General features: G+C 35.9%; 1 protein-coding gene and 1 long non-coding RNA gene across 2 annotated transcripts; both read left to right on the plus strand.

Moving 5' to 3' along the window:
* The first annotated feature begins 677 nt into the window (after positions 1 to 677).
* On the plus strand, positions 678 to 2787 carry LOC141652033 (uncharacterized). Its single transcript, XR_012546947.1, has 2 exons — positions 678 to 774; positions 2585 to 2787. It is a non-coding gene; the product is annotated as an uncharacterized LOC141652033 (long non-coding RNA).
* Positions 2788 to 5322: 2535 nt separating this feature from the next.
* Positions 5323 to 14619, plus strand: LOC141652822 (glutamate receptor 2.6-like). The gene is given in 6 exon segments (XM_074460426.1): positions 5323 to 5871; positions 11909 to 13200; positions 13550 to 13859; positions 13949 to 14220; positions 14223 to 14345; positions 14434 to 14619. Coding segments are annotated over 6 exon segments (2397 nt in total). The 5' UTR covers positions 5323 to 5606; the 3' UTR covers positions 14569 to 14619.
* Positions 14620 to 25315: the final 10696 nt, after the last annotated feature.

The raw sequence follows: 25315 nt of genomic DNA on the forward strand, positions 1-25315 counted from the left end.
ATTAATCAAGTAAAATTTGGTATTAATGTATTTAAAGTAAAAATAATTCAAAGAAATATAATTTTATTATATTTTGAGGTAAAGTATTTATTTTGATAGTTTCGAGATGTTTAAAAATAGTTTAAACCGTGTAAAACTTTTTATTTCGAAATAAGGGCGTATCGGGGGGAAAATGACAATTCTTTTGAACATTGGGTAAACGAATTTGGAAATGGGTCGTATGAGTATTCAATTTTCTTGTAATCTAGTGTTTAAGAACTTTGGTCTTGTCGGATTTTGCATTTGACCTACAGTTTTAATTATTATCGAAACGAGCCAAAACCGACTCGTAAAATCCCGACTCAAACCCGACTCCCTCCTTTCCTTTCTCCCTTTCCCGCGGACCAGTCCCCCTTCCTTTTTTTTTTTCTGATTTTCTTTCCTTCCTTCATCTTCTTCATTGTTCTAAATAAACCAAAACACCATTTTTATACATTTCAAGCTAAAAATCGTCACAACTTCCTCATTTCTTATCGGATTTTCACGAAATTTACATTCCGGAATCCTCTCGTCGAGATCTACAACCTAGTATGTTTTAATTTCAGTTTTCTTGAAGTTGTTTTAAGACGAATTTTGGGTAATTTCGGTTTTATATACTTATTTTTGTGTTTTTATTGTTTATTTAGGTGAAGAATTGGAAGACGAGTTTGGGGACTCGTATATTGTCGAGGATAGCGGCTAGTGCTTGTTAGGGTTTGGGTTTTAAGGTGCTAATTGCTCATTTTCTAGCTTAAGGTAACATATTTCGAGTTACTCGACGAATAATCGTCACAATCTTTGTTGTTTTTGTATGTTTGGTGATTTTTGTTTGAGTAGTAATTTTCACATGATAAAATTTGATGCATGCATGCTTAATTTATGTCTTTTGTTAGTTTAAGTTAGTATGTTAGTATTGGGGACGATTAATTATGTTTCAGACGGTCTTATACTGAACAAAAATGGAAAAATGGTGGTGTAGGGGTGACGGCCAGCAGCCCGGCAGGCCCACGGCAGGCCTTGGGGTTGGCCCGGGTTGGTCCGTTGCTTGTTTCGCGGTTTTTCGTACAATATTGGTCATTACGGGTTAATTAATGTTAGAGTTGTATAAGTCACATATGAGTACACTTTTAAATTGAATCATACTAGTAGTAGAGATTATTCTTATATTGGTAGTTAGCATATGTTAGTATAGGTTATAAAATGAAATGGTAATAAAAAGGCTTAAAATGAATAATGTTAGTAGTAAAGATAATGAGGTTAGTAAAATTAAGCTTATATTGATAGTTATCACATGTTAGGATAGTTTATAAGATGAAATTGTAATGATTAGGCTCAAGGTAAATTTTATAGCAATAATTGCCATGTTTTGATGATTGTGCGAAAAATCGAGCCTTAGTCCCTTTGATCGATTCGATGTCGATTAATTGAGTGATTGGTCAGCCCAATTTAACCGTGCACCGGTCGGAGGCTGGGGTTGCGGGTAAAAATTCGGTTGGATGAAATTTTATATGAATTAGATAATCGGCCTTTTTCTTGTTTTAGGCCATTTATCAAGCTTTAGTTCACATGTACAGCTGATTGAATTTAATAGTGTCTTGTATTGTAGAAATGGCCCTAGATTCCCCTAAAGCCTTTAACATGGTTAATATTGTTAGAATTGGAAATTGGTATTGAATACTTATTGAGGATCTTTGTTGGATTATCTCATTTTGAATAGACATTTATATAGCCTTTCACATGATAGAATGTTAGCATTTATGTTAGTAAGTTGGACTCTTTGCCCTCTTATGGTTAAGTGGGTGTCTTACTTGTCTTGTGTGGTGTGGGCTAAAGTATTCAAGTCGGGACTAGTGGGACTAGGTCCTAGGTGAGTATTTCGGCCTTCATCATAGATAGGTCTTTATAATCTTTGACGAGTATATGTTCACTGCTTGATAGCCTTTGTGTTCCTGACTAGTGGATTTATATCCAAGTTGGGGCATGACCTCGTTACTTATTTTGATAGTAAGTGGTCAGCTTAAGTACTAGCCAACCCTTTGGTGGACTCCTTAGGGTACTCACTTTGTTTTAGAAAAATTGTGGGTCTTGGGTGCGGTGGTGTGTATCCGCATGTCTAGGTCTGTGTAGATTTTAGGCTAGGGTTGTGTTGTGTCTTGGCCATGTTTTATTAATATTAAACCGAGCCAAGATACCGGTTCGATTACCTTCCTACCTCGTGGTATAGACTCGAGTTACTGAGTGACTATTGACCGTGCTAAGAACTTATGCCTGTCTTTGATATATTGCCCTTTCTTGTATGGTGACTTTATGAATTGTAATAGGTGAGATGTAAGCCGGTTACAATTGATAAAGTTTGGATTACAATTTGTTATATGTTTCACATGATAGTTTAATTTGGTCAATTTAGTATTCATATGTTATAATACTTGGAAATTAGATTAATTATCACCTTGTTTACATGTTTTACTACATGTTACATTAATTTTGACGATTCGTGGCTGGGAGGACTCGAAGTTACTCCCCACTGAATTGTGGCTTTCGTGTTTGTATAAAATGCGATTGACAGGTTGTTGATGCTTTGTTGGGGTCACAGACGAGCTAGTGAGCATAAGGAACCTTGGACCTAGTTTTGACTATTCTTATAGTAAACCTTTTAACTTTTGGTTTTGTATATAATTTGAAGGGACATATGTCTCCCTTTTCTATTTTGGGTTTGTATCATTACATTTTCTTATCGTTAGCTATGGCATGTAAATTAGTTCATTAGCATTGCAGGTTTTGGCACTCGCCTCTTGGGAATGTTGGATATGTTGTGATTGGTTTAGAAAATTTTTTGAAATTACAGGTTTTTATATAGTTGGACCAATTACAAACATATCCTACCAGTTTTTCCGTAGAATTTACGTCGTTATTTAAGTCTAAATTTAAGGGTGTCACACCCACACTCGCTAAGTATCCAAGAAACATAAATACTGACAACTCATACAACACCTAATGACAAATTTATAGCGTTGATCTCAGGAAAATATGCGACCCGTAGAAAATTTGCTTCCTCACGCGGGCCACGGTCTTCTCTTGACATATGTTCATGTTTCTACGCCAATTTCTTCCTTCGCTTATTTCGTCTTCGACAGAAATTCAAAAGTTAATGTATTATACAACTGGTTGTATATACAACTTATTCAATGTAATTGAACTTTATTACAAAGTTGTCGAGCTTTATTAACCAAATTATCGAGCTATGATACAAAGTTATTGAGCTTAACAGAATAATTATTAAACTCAATAACTTCGTAAAATAGCTCAATAATTATTAAACTCAATAACTTCCCAAAAGGCCTCGTACTATTATATTTTCTGGACACTTATAAAGATGAACTTCCATCTTTATTCTACCGATGTGGGACATGGGTTTGTACCCTAACAATCCTCCCCTCAAACCAAGGACCATCATCTTAACTCATACAGCCCCAACTTCTAGACACCCGAAACATCACAAGTCTTGATAACCTCCCCTTAGCCGACACACTATGCTACCACGTGCCATGTCTTACACCACATGTCACCGCCTGATCAAGTGAGTGCCCCCACATGCTCCCCGAGCCAACATGTCCATGTTTCCTTCTTGGGGATTTGCTACACATGCATATCGAACATTCCTCTCAGATATCAATATACCTGGACCAAGGTCCGTCACTTTAGAAGTCCTAGAACACAAACGGTCTCGGCATCAAACTGGAAAGGACCCACGGACGTGGCACCCAATCGATAAGGGTCCACCGATCACAGATTCTAGTACACAAATGGTCTTTGTCCAGTAAAACCTATGACGCCTTTTATCCATTTAGCCCTGGACCGGGCTTGCTCAAGGACTCACCCCGAGCTAGGAGTTCCATGCCTTACAATGTACGACTTCAAGTCTTGGGCTTGCTGATGCATCCTCGTGTCTAGCCCAAATCGAACCTTGGGCTCTGATACCACTTGTTGTGCGGAAGCGTGAATATCTCGTGTTGAGCCTCTGCTGCAACTGTGTTCATTGTCCATAATAGTACGATATTGTCCGCTTTGGGCCAATCCCTCACGGATTTACTCTTGGACTCTTTCCCAAAAGGATTAATTGTTGTAATGGAGGCATCCCGTTACCCAAATAGTTAATTGATAAGGCGATAAGAACAATAAATAACGAATGTAAATAAAGTTGACACAAAGATTTATGTGGTTCACCAGTAAAATAACTGGCTACGTCCAACTTGCGAGGAGATCAAATTTCACTATGTGGAGAAAATAGTACAACAGTAGAGCAGTACACACGCGCTCAATATGTGAGCCAAAAGTATACCATATTCGACCAACAAATATAGTAGTCTCAAAAGAAACAAAAGAGACTACCCCAATAAGACGAATGACAAATAATCTTGAGGCCTATCAAGATCTGAACAAACTCCTCTAGCCCGGAACAAACTGAGTTTTCTTCTTCAGAAGGAATCTCACAAATCAACCCTCTTTATTGTACTCTCAAATCTCTCTCTTAATTAAGCTAAAATAAAACTTGAACCTTTATATATGTATTACATCCAAGATAAAATATCTAGATTAATAAAGAAATAAAGTAATAGGAAATTATTAACTAATTTCCTAAACCCCGTACAAAACAACTAGGAAAAACTCTAGTGGGACCCACACTCACTAAGTATCCAAGAAACATAAACACTGCCAACTCATACAACACCTAATGACAAATTTATAGCGTTGATCTCAGGAAAATATGCGACCGTAGAGAATTGCTTCCTCACGCGGGCCACGGTCTTCTCTTGACATATGTTCATGTTTCTACGCCAATTTCTTCCTTAGCTTATTTCGTCTTCGACATAAATTCAACCGTTAATGTATTATACAACTGGTTGTATATACAACTTATTCAATGTAACTGAGTTTTATTACAAAGTTGTCGAGCTTTATTAACAAAATTATCGAGCTATGGTACAAAGTTATTGAGCTTAACAGAATAATTATTAAACTCAATAACTTCGTAAAATAGCTCAATAACTTGTAAAATAGCTCAACAACTTTGTGTAAGAGTTCAACAACTTTGAGGCGGTTGTACAATGCTATTATACAACTGGTTGTAGGATAGTATTTGTGCAAATTCAAGGCACGAATTCCTAACAATTATGTCTTCTCAGTATTACATATCAAACAAGTCGGCTGAAATATTATAACATCTCAATTTCAGTCACAGTCGCGGTATCGGCTGTAACACCCACATTGTCGAATAGTCATATTGATGAAACATCAAGTAATTATAGCAAAGTGAACAAGTAACAAGTGGGATTCCCCAATTGTTTGGAAAAAAAAGTCATACGTATTAAACTTGTTTGGATGTTTGGAGTATCCTATTTTGTATCGACTTTCTCTGTTTCTAGATTCTTACGGGAATTAACGGTTGTGCTTAGTTTAGCATTATCGCGTCGTTAATTAATTATTATTACAATTTTAGAGGTGACATTTCGGGTCAACGGATTATTCAAAGTAGGCTGAGTGTTTTGTTCATAAATAGGGATGGCGTAAGTTAATGGTTAAGGTATCATATGAAAATAAGAATGTTTAAAGGATTATGGATGCTGCTCCTCCTGTGGATAGTTGCGACCACTTGGGCCACGGAAGATGGTAAGGTGGTTGTAAACGTAGGTGTAATTTACGATGAAAATGATGAGTTAGGAAAGATGGGGTTGAACAGCATACAGATGGCGTTTTCCGATTTCTACAACTCTCATGGGGATTACAACACCAGAATTGCCCTACATACCAAGTTATATCCCTCAAAGGATAGTATTGTTGGTGCTGCTTCTGCTGGTATGCCATATTTATTTCACTGCTTAAGCTTTATTTAAATCTACTTTGATGTAGGTGAGCTATATATCTAATTGCGTTGGATACAGGGGCGGATTCAGCCCAAATCTACTAGGGCTACAGAAAAAATTGTAAATATATTTGATAAAGTAGTAAATTATTAGTTGTACTTCTAGGCTCTAGTGGTGTGCAAGTGAGTTGCAACTGTGCAGTTCACTTCCTTAGTCTAGAGATTCAAGCTTGAATCTCACTGCATGCGAAGTACTTTTTTTATTTTTACTTGAGTTGCCTTGGTACCATCAACTCATTAAGGCATCAATGCCAACGCTTATTTCCTTTTAGTTTACATGTTTTTTTTCTTCTTACACCATGCCCAAGCAAGGTCACCAACCGGGCCGTGATCTTGTTGGGCCATGCTAATGACGTAATTAGCGAGTAAATCGATGTTGTTATTGGTGACCTTGAGTTAGTCAAGGCCAATTGATGCCCTTGAGTTGAGAAGAGTTTGAAGGTTGGTGACTTTTCACATGTTGCATTTCTATTGGCTTACAACAATCATCTATTTAGTATATCGTCAAATACGTTCGTTAATATATTTGATATATTTGTATATCGTCTATTTAGTATATCGTCAAATATGTAATAATATTTCAAATACGTTCGTTAATAGAATCGATATATCGTAACATTTAGATTTAATATTTCAAATAAAACCGTCAATTTTAATTCGATTTTTTTTAAGATGTACACTTTTCCAAAATTAATTTACTTAACATATTTGAGTAGTTTTAATTTTATTAAAATGACAAAATTAACTTAATTATAGTAAATAATAATTGTAAAAGTAAGTGGAAAAATGATTGTAAAAGTAAGGGGGTGTTTGGTTCAAAAACGAAAGATATGAGATATGTGTTTGGAATGAGCCAAACCCATACCAAGTGTTTGTTTGTCAAATATAAGGGTTTCATACTCATATCTCAAACCCATGAGATATGGATTTCTCATATCCAAGGAGGGGGTGGGTATGAGATTGATACCTATGGGTATGAAATGAAAACAAACAAAAATGTGAAAATAAAAATTAAGGGATATTCTACGGTGTGCCCTCGTGGTTTTCGATTTTCTACGTTGTATCCCTCCTTTTTTTATATTCTATGGTGTACCCCTAAATTCTATACATTAATCAATACCATGACTTTATTTATTGTTTTTACTAACTTAGTTTCTTAAATGACCTATTAAATTATCTATTTATCATTCCAATTACTCGATAACCTACTCATTTACTTATTAGTTCGCCGAATTACTCATTAGCTCACTATATAGTATACGAAACTAACTAAAAGTTCAAAAAATCTCCATTATCATATCACGAATCATAACAGATGTTTTTAATAGTAGTTGATGCTTATTAAAAGTGATTTGTGATGTTTCTCATATAGGGTGATACAACATTAATAAGTCAAGATAAAGGTCAAAGTATTGTCGTTTGATAGTGATAAAGTTAATGGAGAGTTAAATGGGGTTATGATGAAGAAATAAGTAAGAAGTTTAGGGGTACATTGTAGAATTAAAAAAAGGAGGGGTACAACATAGAAAACCGAAAAACTCAAGGATACACCGTAAAATATCCCTAAAAATTATGGCAATATTGTAAATGTACTTTTATATAATTATTTGATTAAATCTTTATTTTCATGATTTTACAATATTAAAGAAATATTATTTAAAATATTATATTTTACATATTTTAGCATTAATTGAGTTTCAAACTCATACCACTCGTAATTGAAACAAACGCATGGAATGAGGAATGCAGTTCCAACCCGATACCACACAGGTATGATTCCTGATTCCAAACTCATACCCATGCGTGAAACAAACGCCCCCTAAGAGGTTTTGGAGAGTTAGTGAATGTGGTAAATGATTGTAAATGTTGTAAAGTGTAAAAATGATTGGGTTAGTGACCTAGGTCGTGACCTTCTGCTTGGGAGGGTGAAAGTTGGTCAAGATTAATAAGGTATGATTAAGATGAAAATTTTTGGTGACCCAGTTAGTGTGCCCAGACCATCTCATATCAGCTATTTTGAGAAGCTTCCTTTTTGGAATTTTATTCCAAAATAAGCGTTTTCACAAATTATTTAACGAAATAGGTCGAATCTCAAATTAATTACCCAAAATGGGTTCACGTCATATCCGAAGCTAGGTTCGTATCTAAGTCGCCATCTCGGCCGGCGACCATCAAAGTCGCCAACCCCATTGGCGTTTTGGTCTGATGGTCTTCTTCTTGGAAACTTCCTTTTTGTGCAAATATGACTTCGTCACAAGTCGCCACCCGCCATGGCGACTTGACCCCTCATACTAGCTTCGTCAATACCAAGCCTATATGGACTCATGTTCGACAATTAATTTGAGACTCGGCCCATTTTGACAATTAATTGGGGAAAATCGCCTATTTTGAAAAATCGTTCTCCTTTTTGTCTATCTTAATTCTCAAGACCGTTGGATATGGATTTTGTTGTAGGTCTCAATTTCGACTTTTCATCTCGTATTAGTGTACAAATACACCATTTTACTTGCAACAAATGAGTTACACTCAAATTACATAATATTTTGTGTAATTATGTACATCCATTAAAATGGAGTTCACTAAAAGTATGTTACAAACTCAATTAAGTGAGTTACAGTAAAATAACTTGAATAATTATAAAATATTCCGTTTAGGGGTACGAGTAATCGAGTATTACAAAGTTGATAAAGTACCAATTTAAACATTTCATGTGTCATGTTTGGTCAAAATATTATGAAAGTAAAACATAAAATATATACTATATATAGTATTAATAATATCAGGAAAAAGGCACTCGTCTAATATATTTCCAACCTGGAAAAAAAATATTTAGCTCTAGATGGATACGATTCCTAGTTCCGTCATTTGGTTGGATATAATATAGGTCACCTCCATTCAATTGGTTGAGAATTGAGATCATTTTAATTCCAATCACTTGCAAAAACTAGTTAAAACCGAAAAGCCGCATATCCTAATTAGCTATTTGGATTTGGCTTTAAAGTTAAGTCTTATCTTTTAACTCAGAAGAGCATGAGCAATAGAGATGATGGTATGATCCTCTTATTTGTTCTTTCACCCTCTCATTTTTTGACATATCACCTTCCCTATGAGCCACCTCCATTTCCACTATGTTATCCTCCTCTCTATATTTTTGTCCACAATAGAGATGATCCTCTTATCCATCATCTACCCATTTATGTACATTTTAACTTTTTACAAAATAAAAAAATAAAGAGAAATAATCCACATGGAAAAATATTATTAGATAGTTGGCACAAGGGTCAATACTAAGAGGATGTTCTATACATTTCAACAATAGAGAGGACCTTCTTTTATAGGAGAGAGTGTGCTAAGAGGAGGGTACATCCTCTCTATTAGAGACGGCAAAGCTTACCCGACCGAATGACCCGACCCGATAAGGTGACCGATACCGAAAATGAGCCGAACTTGCCAAACCCGATATGGCCCGAAACCGATTGACTGATCCGACCAGGACGACCAAACTTGATTGACCCAATGTTGAACTAGACCTGGCAAAACGGGTCAACGGGTCGGGCTCGGGTTGGGCCAATTCGGGTCGGGTCAATTTGGGTCTCTCGTTGAGTTCGGATTAATTCGGGTCGGGACGGGTCTATTCGGGTTTCGGGTTTGTTGTCGGGTCGGTTTGGGGTCAAGCGGGTCGGGTTGTTTCGGGTCGGATCATTTTCGGGTCAATGAATAATAGAGAAGTAGCCATTTCAAGTCTTTTCGGTTCAATTAGAGTTATATTTTGTCGGGACATTTTCGGGTTTGGTGGTTTTGGATCGGGTCATTTTCGGGCTCGGGCCAGTACGGGTCAAAAAAGGTCGGGTCATGTTCGGGTCGGGTCGGGTCAATTCGAGTTTTCGGGTCACATTCGGGTGATGTAGTTCGAGTCACTTCGGGTCTCGGGTCAGCTTTTTCGGGTCGGGTTGCTTTTGCCAGGTCTATGTTGACCCCGACCCATAATTAACCCGATCCAAAATGACTTAAAGTGACCCAAAACGACCCGAAACGACAAGTACTAAGTCAAATTATTGTTATTTACACCAAATAGAGTTTCATTTGTTACAATCATCCCTTATAAATAGTTAAATTTGTAAAATAGTATTTCGTAATCAAAATAGTACTAACTAAAGTGTTTTATCCATTAACCCAAAGCGATTCACGACCCATACCCGAAAGTGACCCGACAAAAGGTTACCCGACAATGACCCGAAAACCGAAATGACCCCACCCGATCCGACCCGAAATGTATGAAAAACCCGAAATGACCCGATTCGAACTGACCCGACCTATACCCGATCCAAATGACCCATATACCACCTCTACTCTCTATTGTGGGTGCTCTAAGAACTCCGTACAAATTAATTCAAAAGAAAAACAATAAAAAAAGGGTCCTGATTTTCGCAGTACACATTTTACTAATACAGTACACTATTGACAATTTTACCTCTCTCATTTCCACATCTATTTTCCCTCTCTAACCTCTTTCTCTAATATTTTCTCTCGGATATCAAAATATCAATCATATCAAATTCATATAAATTTATCTCAAATCTCATATCTCAATGGTTGATGTCGACATCGGGATAGGGTAGATACCGGCCGTTGGTCGCCGCCGGTGGTGGTTAGTCGTGAGAGAAGGAGATGCGCTAATACATGTGTCGGGAGAGGGGAAATGCGCCAGTGGTGGTGCGTCGGGAGAGGGGAATGCGCCGGTAGTGTGACGTGGTGGTGGTATGTCGGTATTGTGACCTGGGTGGGGTGATGGCGGGTACGATGTACTACATTGAGTATTTGGTTTGTTTTGGAGTAGTACGCTGGATTGATTATTTGCAATATTATTTTTGTTTGTAGTACAATGTACTACATTGAATATTTATGTTTGTTTGCATTGATTGTTTGCAGTAGTATTTTTGGAGTATTTTTGCTTGTAGTAGTACACTGTAATGGTAGCAAATTGAGTAAATGTTTAACTTTTGCAAATTGATATGATTGATAAAATTAGATCTTAATTAAGTTACATCATAAACCCTAATTAAAAAGGAAACTAAATTATAAAAAATATTCAATTTAATAAGTAATATAGGATAAACTAATTAATTACATGTTCGTCACTTGAATAATCGTTCATAATTGAAGAATTTTAATGTGCTTGAAGATGATTAAGGTTTCAATATTAGAGAGAAGGGAAAAAGAATTAGGTTTAATGTTTTTTTAGTAAAGGGCAAATAAATGGAAAATTTGATGCAAAAAGTACTGTATTGAGTAAAAAACGTACTGCGAAAATAAATTACCTAAAATAGAATCCGACTTAAGATAGCTAAATTTAGCAGGCGGGGCAGCGATACGAATAGCTTCATCTACCAATTTGACTGTTTGAATCCCTAATCTTTTAGCGATTTCTCCTCTATTCGCTATCAATCATCTTCTTTTTCTTCTTCTCGCCTCTGCTTTGCGATGTCGAGAATCGTCGGGAAAGTGAGAAGAGAGGGACTATTCGGTGCATTAATGTAGTTAAGTAGTTGTAGTTTGGAAATGGAAGTCGAGATTAATATAAGGTTTGTTAGGGAATGGAGATGATGAATTTGCATTTGAATATGAAATTAGTAAGTTACTAATTAATAGGATGATATATAATGATGATGCAGTGCTGTCAATGCATCTTAATTTGAGTTTATCTCCATGCTGTTTTTAATTGACTGCTTAAGCTTTATATTTAAATCTACTTTTACCATTATTAATTACCACCTGTGTGTTCTAAACAATTATAGTATCAAATCTAAGAAAGCTTCATGGAGTTTTACCCTTTAGAGATTGTTCTTGCCTTTCATTGTCACTGATTTCCCTTGAAACGCGGCTATATCTAAAAACTCATTAAAAAGTTGCACTTGAAATGTCATTATGAGTCATCTGAAAACAATCTCTTTGTGTCTCGATTTGTATCAGCTCTATATCTTCTCAAATATAAGCAAGTGAAGGCGATTATTGGACCTACAACATTAATGGATGCTGAGTTTGTAATAAAACTGGGAGACAAGGCTCAAGTTCCCATTCTTTCGTACTCGTCAACAAGTCCTTGTGTCTCTTCTGGTCAATGTCCTTACTTCGTTAGCGTGGCTCCAAAGGACTCGCTTCAAGTACAAGCCATAACTGCCCTTGTTAAAGCAAATAATTGGACATATGTAATTCCTATCTATGCAGACAATATTGAATACGAGGCAGGAGGGATTATACCTTACTTGGATGATGCTTTACAAAAGATAAACGCTCGTATTCCGTTCCATGAGGCCATTTCATCTACTTCCACTGATGCTCATATACTTCAACTGTTACAGAAATTGAAGGCAAAGCAAACAAGGGTCTTTGTAGTCCACCTCTACCCCGACCTTGCTTCTCGCTTGTTCTTGCTAGCAAATGAACTGAAAATGATGGGTCGGGGCTATGTTTGGATAACCACAACTAGCACAAGCAATGAACTAGGATCCCTTGATGAGAATATCTTCGACTCCATGCAAGGGGTTGTTGGTGTGCAAACTTATATCCCTGAGACAAATGAGTTAAAACGCTTCAAGACTCAGGGCACAAATAAGCTTAGTGTTATGGGACTTCGAGCCTATGATGTAGCATGGGCACTCGCCAGAGTAGTAGAACAAGTTGCAGATGATCCAAACTCCGGTATCAAAACCACGTTATTTATGACAGGAAACATAACTGATATAACTGATCTTGATAGACTTGGGGTCTCGCCTGTTGGACCTCGACTTATAAAAGCATTATACAATACTCGCTTCAGCGGTCTTGCTGGAAACTTTAGCCTTTCTAATGGGCAATCACCAATTTACAGAATCATAAATGTGTTCGGGAGTGGAAGTCGAGGTGTAGGATTCTGGACTTCAGAAAAAGGCCTTGTCCCTAATCTCAACCCCGGGGACAAGAATACAGCAGGTCTGCGACCAATAATCTGGCCAGGAGATGCCACGTCACCTCCCAGAGGATTATTGGAAATTCCAGTTAGTGGAAACAAGTTCAGAGTTGGAGTTCCAGGCAAAGCTGTTTTTAAACAGCTAGTGAATGTGACCTTAGTGAAAGGAACAAGTGATACCCCGGAAAATGTCACAGGTTTCTGCATAGATATCTTTGAGTCCGTTATGAAAAACCTTGGCTATTCTGGTCATTACGACTATCATCCTTTCGAAAACCCTTTATATGATGATTTGGTCCACCAAGTCTACCTTCAGGTTAAATTCGTTTCTATCATTCTTGCATTGTCCTTCTTTCTTTTGTGAAGTAGTGGTCCTTCAATGAAGTTCTCGACGCAATTTTCAATTTTCATCTTGGGTCATTCGGAAACAGCCTCTTTGTGTTGCTAACACAAGGGTTAGGCTGCGTACATCCGACCCCCCTTACCCCGCAATTTGCGAGAGCCATTGAGGCACTGGGGTAATGTTGTTGTTGTTGTTGTATTCTTGCATTGTCCTTGTTTCTAACACTTGCAAGAGTTGCAACCCACAACCTAACATTAGAATGAGGTTTTGAGATTTCTTTTATATATATATATATATATATATATATATATTTTGTTTACAGAAATATGATATTGTGGTGGGAGACATAAGCATCATAGCAAATCGGACATCTTGGGTCGATTTTACACTCCCATTTACTGAATCAGGGGTGACAATGGTAGTTCCTGTGAAAGATGACAAGAAAAGTGCATGGGTCTTCTTGAAGCCCTTGACTTGGGAGCTATGGGTTGCTACCTTGTGTACCTTTGTTTTCATAGCATTCGCAATTTGGGTTCTTGAACACCGCATCAACGAAGAATTCCGTGGACCTCCATTGCACCAAGTTGGCACTAGTCTCTTTTACTCGTTTTCCATGATGGTGTTTGCACAAAGTATGCTTGCTTCCTCTAATCTTGTTCAATTATTTTCAAAATAATAATTTCTCAATTATTGATACATGTTTTTTTCTTATTGAAACCAGGGGAAAATGTTCTGAGTAACTTGAGTAGATGTGTGGTGGTTGTATGGGTGTTCGTGGTGTTAGTCTTGACACAGAGCTACACGGCTAGCTTGACTTCTATGTTGATCATTCATGACTTAAGCCAACCTGTGGATGGTGTAGATGAGTTACAGAGGTCAGGAGCTAATGTGAGCTACCAAGATGGTACGTTTGTCAGGGATCTACTAATAAAGAAAGGGTTTAATCAATCAAAGCTTATTTCTTACAATTCATCTAAGAATTTACATGAATTTCTTTGTCAAAAGGGGAGATTAAATTTGTTTTTGATGAAATCCCCTACATGAGGCTTTTCATAGCACTACATCCCTCCAAGTATCTAATGATGCAGCCTTTGTACAAGACTGATGGTTTCGGCTTTGTAAGTTGTTTTTGACGAGACTTATTTGATGCATACGGATGTCATTCAATTCCTTACTCTTTATTTAAAAGTGTTAGTTGTCTTGCAGGCATTTCCGAAAGGTTCCCACTTAGCGCCCATGGTTTCAGCAGAAATACTAAATGTGATAGAAGGAGATCAGATGGTTGAATTTGAGAAAAAGTGGGGAATGCAATCGTACAATAGTTCATATCGGGAAATATAGCCGCCACTTCCGCAAGTCTTAGTCTAGATAGTTTTCGGGGCTATTCATCATAGTTGCGATTCTACTGACAACATCTCTCCTCATTTATGCAATACACTTCATGTATGAGAATCGGGATATCTGGATGAACTCGGATGATTCCATATGGAGAAAAAGCAAGAGGCTAGTCAAAGTCTTTGAGAATCGGGATATGGCAGCTCACACACATTCGGAAAAGGGATGCACAAAGCACACCCAGAATGTCGAAACTTATCGAGACCAGATTATTGATGGTGATGGTGATGATGATGGTGATGGTGATGGTGATGGTGCAGATGGAATCGCTCTGACTGCCTCGACTTCTCCATCAAGGCTATCAAACTCCTCCGATAAAACTCAAGAAAATTTGCTCTGTTCTGCAGGGATGTCTCCTTCACCTTAATTGTGACTCATCCTCTGAGTTTTTTCCCTAAGTAAAGAAAGGCGTACATGTATGATATGGAACGACGGGCATTTGTAATTTTAGTAAGAATTGATGATTTAAAGTTGTGTTAGCATAATATCTTCATTGAGCCGGATATTATGCTATTTGGTTATGCAATATTTGTTAATATCCTATAGTTATGTACACTTTGTATTTTCTTTATTAAAGGGATTTTAGTTAGGTCAATTCCTAATTTGTAGGAATTGTAATCACCTATCTTGGTGTATATATTGGCTGCTTATACGTTGAATAAAACACACAACAAAAATATTTTCACTAAACATTCTCTTCATTAGTCTTCTGTCACATGGTATCAGAGCTAGGGTTCCATTCTTGCGAATCCTTGGTATTTTTTCTTGGTCAACGACAAGAAAAGTTGTGGTGATGTTAGTGGTTTTGCTCCGGTTGTAAATCTGGTGTATGCCTTATCAAATCAGGATGGCACGGGGGCGAAGATTACACATGTAACCCTCACTGGCCCAAACTATGAAGAATGGGCAAAGGGTTTCCGGGTTGCTTTGGGAGCAAAGAGGAAGTTGGGGTTCAACGATGGGACTCTTAAACAGAATCTAGACAACCAGAATGAATGGGCTGATTGGGAGGCAGTAAACTACTCCGTCATTGCGTGGATCTTCAACACCATAGAACCACATCTCCGTTCTTCAATTTTGTATCGCGAAATTGCGTTTGATCTTTGGGAAGACATCCGTTTGCGGTTCTCAGTAGGTAATGACATCAAAATCTATCAACTTCAATGTGATCTTGCTGATTGTAAACAAAAACCTGGTGAGTCAATCATGGACTACTATGGTAGAATTAAGAAATTATGGGATGGTGTTAATGATTTTGATGCTTGACCAAACTGTGATTGCTGTTCAAAGTGTCAATTAAGTGTTATGTGGCGTAAGCGACGCGAGGCTGACCAGGTCCGTGGGTTCCTTATGGGACTCGAGTCGTACTATGCCACTTTATTCGTTCTAATATATTAGGTGTGTCACCTCGCCCTTGATGCAAGTTGTGTATGCTCGTCTTGTTCAAGAGAAAGAAGTTAGGAATGTGATGCAATCTTGTGTCGATGTTGTTTCTCCCATGGCATGTGTTGTTCGTGATGCTAACACTGCGAAACAACAAACGACTAAGAGCACTTAGGGTATTTCCCGTCCTCGTTTTCATTAATTAACACCCAACCCCGCCCGTAAATATAACGGTCTCTACTAAATAAAACGATGGATATTCTGGATACGTATCTCATGCGAGTATGCAATCATTGTTTTAAAGCCTAACATCACTACTACAGATACAAGCTATAACAACGGGTAAAAACCGTTGTTAAAACAAAAGGCGGACGTTGTTAAAGCGGCCGTTGTAACATGTATTTACAACGGTTAGGTTATTTACTAAAACCATTGTGGAAATTATTCACAACGGTTAAAAGTCGTTGTTGTTGCGAGTGAGTCGTTGTGGAAAGTTTGACAAAATTTTGGTGGGAAAGATATATAACAACGGTTATAATATAAAAAACCGTTGTTGTATCTTTCCCACCAAAATTGTGAAGACTTTTAACAAGGGTTATATTTAAAAAAACTGTTGTTAAAAGTAATAACAACGGTTATATGTTAAAAAAACCGTTGTTAAAATTGACTATTAACAAATGATTTTTTGGTATATAAATCGTTGTTATTGATGTTTATTTATTTTTTTTAAAATTTACAAAATTAGTTCATTAAAAATCCTGTATCAACAACAGCAGCAGTATCAACATACAACAAAAGCTCACTTTAAATTGATTAACCCAAAATTTAACACCTGCAAAGTTTTATGCACTAGCACAACGATTTTTTCAAAATATTAATACCACAATTCACATCCGAGAGTTACGACTCCACTACTACGCATGCACATTTTAGTGAATAAAATATCCAACAATACAACTCCAACAAACTTACATCAATCTCGCATCACATCCAACATAACAATAACATCTTAGTGAATAGAATATTGAATATTACGTATTCCCTAAATAGTTGGTAAGCCTACACCCCATTAACATCCCTCATCTCCTCAATTGACACTCTCAAATTTAAATCTGCAATGATACATTTAAGTTAAGATGATGAAAATAAAAAAGGGAAACCTACGTAGATATGAGAAGTAGATGGAAGCAATAAGTTGAGGAAAAACAAAGGAGGAAGATACCTGAGGAAAATATATGAAAATCACCAAAAGTCTAACCTACAAACAACATAAAATGAATGTTTACTAGCAAAAATCAAGGAATAAAGCAGAAATTAAAAATGAAGGAGAAATCAAAAAGAAGAAAGTGAGGTAGCACAACATAGAAATTTCACAAGTTTAGCCAAAAATGAGCATATATTGCATCTTTAGCCATAAAACTAAAAGTCGTGAACCCAAACACTTGAAACTGAAGTAACACAAACAACATTGATCCATCTTAACTTCATAAAATTTGGAAGAAGATTCAAATCATAATGGAGATTGTGGGTGGACTAAATTACCGAGTCAAATTAGTTATAGTTGAAAGACTTGTTGATATGCAGCAAATAAATTAAACAGTTCTATAACATTCCAAAGACAAAATATTTTGAGTCTTGCGAATCCTTAGCAAGTAAAAACTTTGCACTATATGTAAACTATATATGAACATAGTGAAAAAAAGTAGTAATAATTACCAAACGAAGTGGCTTTCGTCCTGCTTTGTCAGTCAGAGTTGCTCCGGCAGCAGTGATTACTACCTGCAGAATCAATTTCTCTAAAGAAGAGGTCAATTTAAGATGTTAACCTGAATAAGAGCATATATTACAATCCCAATGCTAGGTAATACTAATAAATGGGGAAAATGAAGAGGTCACAAGTTAGTATCTTCGTGAAAAGGAATAAATACATACCATTTCACGCACCTCTAAAATTAATCATCTATAATCGAACAATAGTATACAAAGAAGCATCATGTCCACCAAACAATATGATCATTAAATAAGGAGCCCATATATTGAGCGAGATTACCTGACAAGAAAGACGGTAAAAGACTACAATGTACAAACTTCCACTATGTTTGACCTTCTAAATCAGCTGAGCATATTAGCATACTACCTCCAAGACTACAATGTAAAAATTTCCAAGTATAAGAATAATGCGAGACGGTAAAAAAAGTACAAATATCAAACGAAACCTAAAATTCAACAAGGCACTAGAGATTTTAAAATCAAAATAGGCGAAGCAATTACGGTTAGAAATAATACCTCTAGATCTGAATCCCTTCATGGATACTCTGAAAGATGAGATCCTTATGAAATCAAACAAAATCCTAAAATTTAATAGGGTAATTGATAGTGTAAGATGAATAATTGATAAAGGAGAGAGTGATGTCGATGGTGAGATAAAGAAAGGTTAGTCAAACAACAGTAAAATGGGAAATAAAATAAATGTGCAACTATTAAGATTTTGTGTTGAAAAATAAACCGAGTAGGTTAGTATTTCATACCTAACAATCAAAGTAATAAGGCGAAAATCAAAACAAAAAATCAATTTCTTGCTCTCGTATTTTTAAAGCCCTAGGTTTCTAAAAGTCGATTTTGAGTGATTTTGGTAGTTTTGAAGGTTGCAAAATGGGTTATAAGTATGTAAATTGAGTTAGGGAGAATTTTTGAGTGTTTTGGGGGTGATTTGGTGGGTTTTGAGTGAGTATTGTGTGAGAGGTTTTGTTTTTGAGTGTGAGAGAGATGAAGATGCGAAGGTTGAAAATGAATAAAGAATAGAAAGGGAAAGAAACATAAGGGATCCGGTTTGTCCCACAATGAAAATATTTTGGTGCGAAGGTAATAACAAGGGTTACATGTAAAAAAAACCGTGGTTAAAAGTAATAATAACGGTTATATGTAAAAAACCGTTGTTAAAAGTAATAACAAGGGTTATTTGTAAAAAACCGTTGTTAAAAGTAATAACAACGGTTATATGTAAAAAACCGTTGTTAAAAGTAATAACAAGGGTTTTAAATAAATAACCGTTGTTATAACTTTTCAACTATTAACAACGGTTCTAAAATGAAACCCGTTATGATTACTAATAACAACGGTTTTAAAGAAATAACCGTTGTTATTACTTTTCATAGAATTGCGCCAAAATATACTAACCTGATTAACAACGGTATTACATATAATGCGTTAATATGCGTTGTTAATGGGGCGTTGTTATTGCCTATATTTGTAGTAGTGCATGTGAATCTCATTCTATGTCGATTTAATGCATTTAACTTGTCAAGTTATTTTAGCATGTGAATATTGGTTTAAACTATTCTAGTAAAAATAAGCATCCGGCAGAAAAAGATTAGAGTATTTCTTACCCTTTCGCAGATCGCATAATTTGTTAATTTATAGCAATAAAGATAACAAACTAATAAACAAACAATTGCAAAATAAGACAAAACAGACCAAAAGAAACGTCCTGATGCCGTGAAGAACCACACGGTTTTCTTGGTGAAAGGGGTTCACGCTTAACCTATTCTAAGTCAAGTTGGATTGTTAACATGTGATTTAAGATAAGATGCAATCGTAACATATTTAAACCTAGCGTACAAGGATATGATTCAAATGAATAACAATCGATAAAACGGGACGAAAAGGGGAAAGAGGCACACGGCCCTAGGGTGCATACTACACGGTTTTAAGACGGATTTAAGACAAGACCCATATTTAATTCCTAAACATGTGAATATGATGTAATAAGATACTAGTAACAAGCATAATATAATCAAGAAAATACTCTAAACATTCTATTTAGATATTTATAAGAATAAAGAAACTATATTAGACATGCATTAGATTAAATTGCAAATTGCCAAAACAAATTAGGAAACTTTCCACCAAAAGAAAGTGGCCGTGCCACACGCCTCCCAAGGTCACGGCTTAGGGGTTGAATTGCTAGGTTATTTAGGTCATCGAGTGTTAATAAGACGGTGTTAGGCACTTGGTCTTATGCTAGCGAGAAATAAGGTGAAAGATGAAAAAAGATTGATTAATTTAAAGAAAACCAAGATTTTCAAGATTCAAGGTTAAAAGTTGCCTTTAAACATATCCTATGCGTCTAATGAACTCGTATGTATGACCTATTGTGTCTAATTGATTAAATTACCAAGATTTGTTATCTAATTGAATTGGGAAAGCTCATTATGTTAAAAGATTAGCCACAAGACAACTATTTAACTAAACATGTTATAAGATGGGTTAAAAACTAATTAAAAATCATAAACTAAACAGATTAATTAAAAAGGCATTGGGACGTGTGATGCGGCCAAAGTGAGAAGAAAGAACAGTAAATCAATTTCATCAATTTGCAACTCAATCATGTTCATTAAATCGACCTCTCACAAACACAGGGACATGTAAACAAATAAGGCAAGGCAAATCGATCACTTCAGACGAATTAAGCCCTTTCTTATTCGAATCAACACAAGTGCTTGTAAGGGTATTTTAACTCATACTCATATCTATTCTAATGTTAGATTTAAACAAAAACCAAAACAAAACAATAATATACAATATGATGAACAAAAGACATAATTAAAAGACATAAACGAAAAGGGAGAAAGGAGGATGTTTTTGGCACCCTCAACCTACATGTATCGTTGACCGTTGTCTTAAGTCGTGATTTAAATGAAGGGTTTTGTCCCAAGGGGCCGTCGTCGACGAAAACAAATTGAATTGATTGAAAGGACTCTCGGGTACACGTTTAAGGTGTTGTATGCGCAACGATTTTCAAATGAACACCACGACTTCGTTTCTCAATATTTTTGAGATCCGAAAGAAGTTCTGGAAACTAAACTCTCTGAACTTACAAATTTTGTAAAGAAACTTAGGATTTGGACACAAACTTTGCATGGAAATCGAGAAACAAAATGATGCATAAACTTTAAAACAAGAAAATGAATCCTTGTTTCCAAGTTGCTACTTCCTCTTGCTTGCTTAGATTTTGGGAGATGTTTGAACGTGAGTATGATGTGAGGGGACTAATCCTTTTTTTTTATCCTCTTCTAGGGTTGAGGTGTGGGGGTATTTATAGGGATAGAATTAGGGTAGAAGTAGGAGAGGACAAGGAAGAGTCCAACCGTGTTCCTCCTTAGCCCCACCCGGTTTCTCTCAACTTCTTGATAGGGTTTCGGTTGATTTTTGATAGATTTAGGATAGGTTCTTGTTATGGGAAGATAGTAGGATAGATATTGATGGGAATAGGATTTGGAAATAGGGAATTAGGATCAGAAGAGGACTCGAAAAACAGCTCAGCAAAACCGTGTGGCTTCAACCGTGCGGCTGTTTTGAGTCGGTTCTCTTGGATCCTTTTTGGGCTTTCTTTGGGTGATGGTTGTAGGCTATAGTAGGGTGGTAGTATGGACTAGGAATATTTTTAGGTTTGGGCCAAAATAGGTAAGGTTTGGGGCTGTTTTAAAAGCTTAAAAGACGGTTGCACAAACGCGAGCCAAAATGGCATGGTTTCGGGTAGGGGGTTTTGGATGGGTTCGTTGAGGGGCTAAATGGGGGGTCGACCTGGGGTGGCTAGGTAGGATGGGTAGATGGGTTAGTATACTCGAAATTCGTGCCAATTCGCAGAAGAAACGGACTTGACAAACGAGCTAAAACCGAGTTCCAAATCGCTTGTTCAAACGAGTTTTAAACTTGATTTTCAAAGCATTAAAATCCAATTATTCAAATAACACATTTTCAATTGAATAAAAATATCTCATTTTATTTTCAATAAAACAAGAAAAATTAGATAAATTAATTCAAATTAAATAAATAAAATGAATTTTTTAAAATGAGACGGTAATCAAACGGTTTTTCAAATCGTTAAATTACAAAGATTACTCTATTTTCAATAAAATAAAATCAAGAAAATAAAACTCAAATTATAACAATAAAATGAATTTACTAATTGAAAATATTAATTCAAATTTAATTTAAATTAAATAGAAAGGATTAAAACATTAATTTAAATCTCATTTAAATTAAATAAAAGAATTGTCATCGACAACGGCCATTTTACATTGTAAAACGAACTCAAATAATGACACGGTCAACTTAGCAAATACATGTTGTCCTATCATTATCGGGTGTTTTGACAGAATTTCTATAAATGTCAATATCGACAGACATTGATATCTACAGTGAGATTGAGTTGCATTAACATGGCGATTTCTGATTGGTATGCTGACCATCCTGACTCGAAAACCAAGATTGGTGTTCATGTCACGGACTCCGACAACCACCATCCTCTTGCTATTGTTGATGCCGGTGATAATCATTATATCTTCTTCTACTCTGTCCTTAAGCTTGTTTTTTTTTAACTCGATTTCTAAATGCATTTTCATCATTGTTCTTCAACATACTGAGCAATTGAATTTTGGACATTACCAAATCATTCACATGATCAAAGTATTAAAATTTGCAGTTATAGATGTTTTTCCCATTTTGGATCATCCGAAAATAAAGTTAGCAAAATATGATCAGCTGATTTTCTTAATAGGTTTTGATATTAAATTTAATTAGCTAAACTAAGAAATATGTGTTTAGTAAATGAGTAGATCGACTATATAACAATTATTATATCATTTTCATGGATATATTGAATATGAATATGCATTCTATCAGCAGCATATTAACCATGTTCTATAAATAACATATTTGATAGTGTGTCACCAAGATTGAGTCAATAACTTAGTTTGATTAATCAATTATAATAAACTTGCTTGGCTGTTTTTGAGCTTTTACATGATCATTTGGAAGTTGAATAGAAGTGACACAAACTCTCGCGATTCCTTATCTACCTGAAAACTGAGCGACTTTGATTGTAACCGTCAGTTAACTTGTACAGATTTAGAGAACTATAATCGTGACCTAGCGCATCAAAACTTGAGCCGAGACAGCAGGAATACGAAGTACTATACATGATGTTTCTAAATGTCTTCTAATTAATAAAATGATTTAAGTAGCTATCAATGAACAGCTTAGGGAAGTCCAAGGATTAATGTTACACTACGCCTCGAGTCTAGTGTTTGGTTGGAAATTGAAATTCCAGCTTAGGGAAGTCCAAGGATTAATGTTTATGGATTTTGGGCTTATGAAGCAACTCTGACGGAAGCAGGATGGATTTCCACTTTACCGTTAATAAGAGCTTTCAAACAAGATATGTCCCCTCTAAGACTAATTTAGCGAAGTTTACTATGCGTGTTATGTATTCATTCGTCAGCATTCGTGTAGTCGTTTTGTGTTGTAATCTCGGTCTTTAAGTATGTTTGCCAAAGGAAGGCCTATGCCTTTGTGGTGTTGGCATTCCAACTTCTATTTTACGGCTGTTGTACTATAATTATTTTGCATTAGATATGACATTTTCAAGCGTTTACGCCAGTTTTTTAATAAATAATATGCTCGTTCCACCATCAATAAATATATAATGTACTACGCTCCTTTCTATTGATACACTCCCAACTTATTTTCGCTAAGCATACCACCAAATTGGGGCACCGCGCCCGATAGGATGCGGTGCAACAACTAGTAAGGATATAAGGATAAGAGATAATCGGTTCTCTAGAATCGGGTTATACCATATACAGTTATATAGTTTTTGGTTTCGTTGAAGATAAAACAATCATTTGAGTTCTCATACGTTAGGATAATGTAAATTACCATTTCGAATTAAGGTGGATTTCCATTGTTATTGCTTCAAGTTAGTATCATGGGTTTAATTGAGTTCCTCCTAATCGGATGACAATTATTCATGTTTTGCCTATTATAAGGTTTATTCAAAGTGTAATGAAGTTAATACTAACTTAAATATCAAGGACTATATTTTACCGACCAACCGATATATGTGTTCAACGATCACATAATCTTTACGTACCAGCCGATATATGTGTTCAACGATCACATACATTGGCCGACAATCTACTGACCACGCGCAATCGATTAGACGTTAAAATAATTTACTGACCAAATATTACTGACCGATATTCCTTAGTTGGAAAGTTGAAAAAAATCGGTCGGTAATGTAATTTACCGGCCGATTTTCTATGTTACCGGCCACTTTTATCAATCAGTACGAGACCTATTTCCCATAGTGCTAATTTCTTATAGTTAATAATAAATCACGTGTCATTTTAGAAAACCTTTATTTTTAACCAATCAGTCGTCGTTTTGGTTATTGGTTTAAACTAGCTGTGATTGGTTTTAGATATCTGTTGGCAACTTCATTGGATTTTTCTCACATTTGTTTGTATTCCTATTTGGAAACGTAGTATTCAATTATGTGGGAATAACAAGCGTGAAGGAAGTTATTTATAAGAAAGTGATTAAGGGAGTAACATAGCATTGAGAAGAGAATAGTCAAGCGTTGTGAAATCTAGAAAGGTTTGATTAGTAGTTTTTTAACACCTAAATGTTCATTATTACACCATATACCCAGCGTTAATTACTCCTTCGTCCCGGTCATTTATTTACCTTTGTTTTTGGCACAAAGACCAAAGAAAGGGGAGAAAATCATTTGTGCTTATTCAAATTAGATGACAAGTGGACGATGAAATATACAAATGATTGAGACACCCAGAAAAGAAATTGATAAATAAATGACCGGGACGGAAGGAGTACGTAGCATTAGGACTCCAACCAAAGACGCACTCAACTCAAGGCAAATTTGATATTGAAGTTTTAGTAACATTAATCCTTGGACTTCCCTAAGCAAATAAATAAGGAAAAGTCTCAATATTGAGAATATTTATTTGTTTATTGATCTTGAAAGTAAGCGACTTTCATATTGAAGTTATGGGATACTAAAACTTCTTAAGAGCGCAATTAATGTTCCAAATGATTTCATATTATTTGCACAAGATCAACGGTCATTATATGACTCAGTCGATTCACTGAACCGATATGCTATTGATGGGAACCGATATTGTTGATCAAACATTCGACCGTTGATCTTGTGGACTCTGTCCCCTCCAACCTAGAAGTTTTAATAAGTTTTAATATGTGCAAACAATAACGAGATTGCATATTGTTCCAAATGATTTCATATTATTTGCACATATTAAAACTTCAAATCTTATTTGTTTATTAATTGGTATATGCTATTTATTCGCTATCTTACTTTCCTTGGACTGACCTGCAAGGCGGTAGGCAGTAAGAGTAGGGTGATGGGAAGCGATATTGTTGATTAATTGGTCTTCATCCATCATAATGAATGAACTGCGGTTAGATAGGATTGCTTACTCAACTAATAATA

The sequence above is a fragment of the Silene latifolia genome, chromosome 4 (genome assembly GCF_048544455.1).
Source record: "Silene latifolia isolate original U9 population chromosome 4, ASM4854445v1, whole genome shotgun sequence".
NCBI lineage: Eukaryota > Viridiplantae > Streptophyta > Magnoliopsida > Caryophyllales > Caryophyllaceae > Silene > Silene latifolia.